This window comes from Rhagoletis zephyria, unplaced genomic scaffold, assembly GCF_001687245.7.
Source record: "Rhagoletis zephyria isolate East Lansing unplaced genomic scaffold, Rhagoletis_zephyria_1.1 Rzeph_scaffold_38772, whole genome shotgun sequence".
NCBI lineage: Eukaryota > Metazoa > Arthropoda > Insecta > Diptera > Tephritidae > Rhagoletis > Rhagoletis zephyria.
This window is the reverse complement of record NW_016195827.1, coordinates 1-2986: the sequence shown is the minus strand read 5'-3', so window position 1 is coordinate 2986 and position 2986 is coordinate 1. Positions and strand designations below refer to the sequence as shown.

Genomic DNA, 2986 nt, shown 5'->3' with positions numbered 1-2986 from the left:
TTAATCAACAGTAAACTTGTCGCTTTTCAGCAAAAATAATTATTCAACTCAGATCCGTTGTCTTTTACTTTTTCAGTAAAATGATTACTTGAGTAAACTCGGGCGATCCTTGAACAAAGACGAATATCTCAAGAAGCAGAAACTTGAAACAGAAGTACTAAACACAGTGACAGAAGCGGCAGAGATNTGATTACTTGAGTAAACTCGGGCGATCCTTGAACAAAGACGAATATCTCAAGAAGCAGAAACTTGAAACAGAAGTACTAAACACAGTGACAGAAGCGGCAGAGATATTTGCAAACTCATCTACAGCAGACACAAATTCTCAGTGGCGAGACAACTGCTCGAAAAGGGACGATAGTCCGAAAGTATCAAACAATCGATGGTGCCAGTGTTTATGATTATTTCAGCCGCCAGCAGCTGATTCAAATCAAGTTTTCTTTTCTTGCAATCCTCAAACTCTCTTTCTTATCAGCAGCCATCACTTTCACCTTGATTTTCCTTGGATGCAACAGCAAACGTGAAACTAGTCATCAATCAGTTTTATACTACTCGTCTTTCATTTTGTTCACTGCCCAAACACCACTACTAAGCATGAGCGACCCTAAAGTAAAGTGTCCCAATGATCGTCTCCGAATTGGTTTTGTCGGCGCCGGCAACATGGCCACGGCCATCTGCGAAGGACTGATCAACTCAAGTATGATGGTTCAACAGGAGTTTTACTTGGTTTCTAATGTGTGTCTTCTTCCTCTTCTAGAGTACGTCAAACCGGAGCAGATATACGCATCGGCGCCGAGCAACAACAACATCCGTCGGTTTAAAGTACAAACTCCTTTTTAACTTTAAGATTTGAGACTAATCTCTGGAATCTAATTTTTGGTCGCCTCACTTAGGAGCTGGGCTGCCACACCTCCAACGACAACTCGCTGCTCTTTCACAACAGCGCAGACTTTGGGAACGGCGAGAACAGCGGCGGTGGCCGGAAGCCGAGCGAGCTCACCTTCATGCTCTTCGTCTGCGTGAAGCCGCATATTCCGCTGAAGCTGCCCGGCTTCTGGGACTTTCTCGCCAAGGGCCACTTCATCGACAGTATTGCCGCCTCGCCGCTGATCATCATCTCGCCGCTGGCCGGCGTGCAGATGTCCTCGCTGAAGATGTCCATCGACTCGCACTTCAAGGACAACTTTCCCTTCACCATTCGCCTGGCGCGGATCATGCCCAACACGGCCGTCTCCGTGAACGCCGGCTGCATCGGCCTGACGCTGCACAGCTCGGCGACGTCGGTCTCCGAGGAGATTGTGACGCTGCTCAATCAGCTCGGCTACTGTGCCCTCGTCAGCGAGGACCAGCTCGATGCGGTGGTCGGCGTGGCCGGCAGCGGCATTGCCTACGTAAGTGTGCAGTGCTGGGCTCAGGAGTTTACTTTTTTGATTCACTTTTTCATGTTGTCCTATTTTTTCTTCAGGTCTACTCGATGATCCAAGCGATGGCTGACGGCGGCGTCCTCATGGGCCTCCCTCGCCAGACTGCGATCAAATTTGCCGCACAGACGGCTGCCGTAAGTTGTATTGGAAAGTGTTTTGCGCCTCTTTATAACCAGAGTTTGAACACTTCTCCTTTAGGGAGCAGCCCAGATGGTGCTAAGGAACAATGACGGACCAATCGCCCTGCGTGACAAAGTCTGCTCGCCAGGAGGGACGACCATCACCGGGCTGTACGCGCTGGAGAAGGGCGGCTTCAATGCCGCCGTTATGGCCGCCACGGAGGCGTCCACGAAGAAGTCGCAGGAGTTTAGCAAGCTTTCCTCGCGAAAGTAGCCAAAGTATTACTGTTTTCTAGAGTGCCCACCGCTACCTCTCCACTTCCCACCACTCTGTTCTGTCTTTGGAATCTAATTTGAGGTATTTTTCTCACTTATTTTTTTGNACTGTTTTCTAGAGTGCCCACCGCTACCTCTCCACTTCCCACCACTCTGTTCTGTCTTTGGAATCTAATTTGAGGTATTTTTCTCAATCATCTTTTAAAAAGTTGGTTGGTTGAATGGGTCAGATATCTACCCTAGGTGGCTAGTCGTTACTCCAGACACCTGGGCTGGGTCGGATGAATTCACCGGAGAACTCATAGCCCAATATCATCATGAAGGTTTGGTCAAATTTTGACCCCACCTGATCAACGAGTTGTCCACCGTACAAGTGGGACTGCTTCACTCAAAAGCCCGTCAACGAGGCTACAGGTGTTTTACTTTTTGGTGATTTTATTTCACTGTTTAGAGCAAGCTTTTGGTCACTTTGGTTAATGTTTCTGGTTCCGCAAAACCTTCCCTACAATGTTTTGCATGGGTAAGTTTAATATTTTTCTGCAAATTCGGTTAAACGCGCCAATTTCGGGCGCTCATCAGTGTCACGTGACGGGCGGTGCGCATCACGTGGGAAAGAAGGGGATGGAAGGGGCTGCTCGTAGAAGGAGGATGGATGGAGCATTTGAAAAGTGCCGCCACTTTGACTTTTTGAGCAACAAAGTTACGGCACTTTCTTTTGACAAAACATAAAAAAATTTTCACATGTTTGTGAGAAAATCGGAAGTTGCTTCTTTGAGAAGAGAAGGTAGTTGCTACTGCATTTTCAGTATTCCTTATTTTGCCCTTTTTGCAATCGCCAATCTAAATAATTTATTGTTGTTGCTAAGTGATTAAGATTAGCCTTTAGCCTAATGCATTGTACGTCTTATATTGTTTCCAGTTTAGAGGTAAAAATGCTGTGTGAGATACTGTGTGCAATAGCACCCAATGCTCAATACAACAGAGTCCGCATGGACGACTGATCATTTTGTAAATAACGGAAAATGCTGATTCAAGTTACGATGTGATATTTTATGTTATGCGGTTCACTGACCAACAAAGCTCTAACCAACAACAACGACTGTGATTTCACTTCCAACCATGAAGCCTCATTGCTTCCTTCACCAGCACCTTTTGCTCATTTGGTGC

General features: G+C 46.7%; 1 protein-coding gene across 1 annotated transcript; it reads left to right on the top strand.

The window, feature by feature from the left end:
• Positions 1-757: 757 nt before the first annotated feature.
• On the top strand, positions 758-1817 carry LOC108354745 (pyrroline-5-carboxylate reductase 1, mitochondrial-like; the record flags this gene model as incomplete). Its single annotated transcript, XM_017605917.1, has 4 exons — positions 758-815; positions 894-1391; positions 1466-1558; positions 1623-1817. Coding segments are annotated over 4 exons (844 nt in total), but the record flags the coding sequence as incomplete, so codon positions are not given.
• Between the last annotated feature and the right edge of the window lie 1169 nt (positions 1818-2986).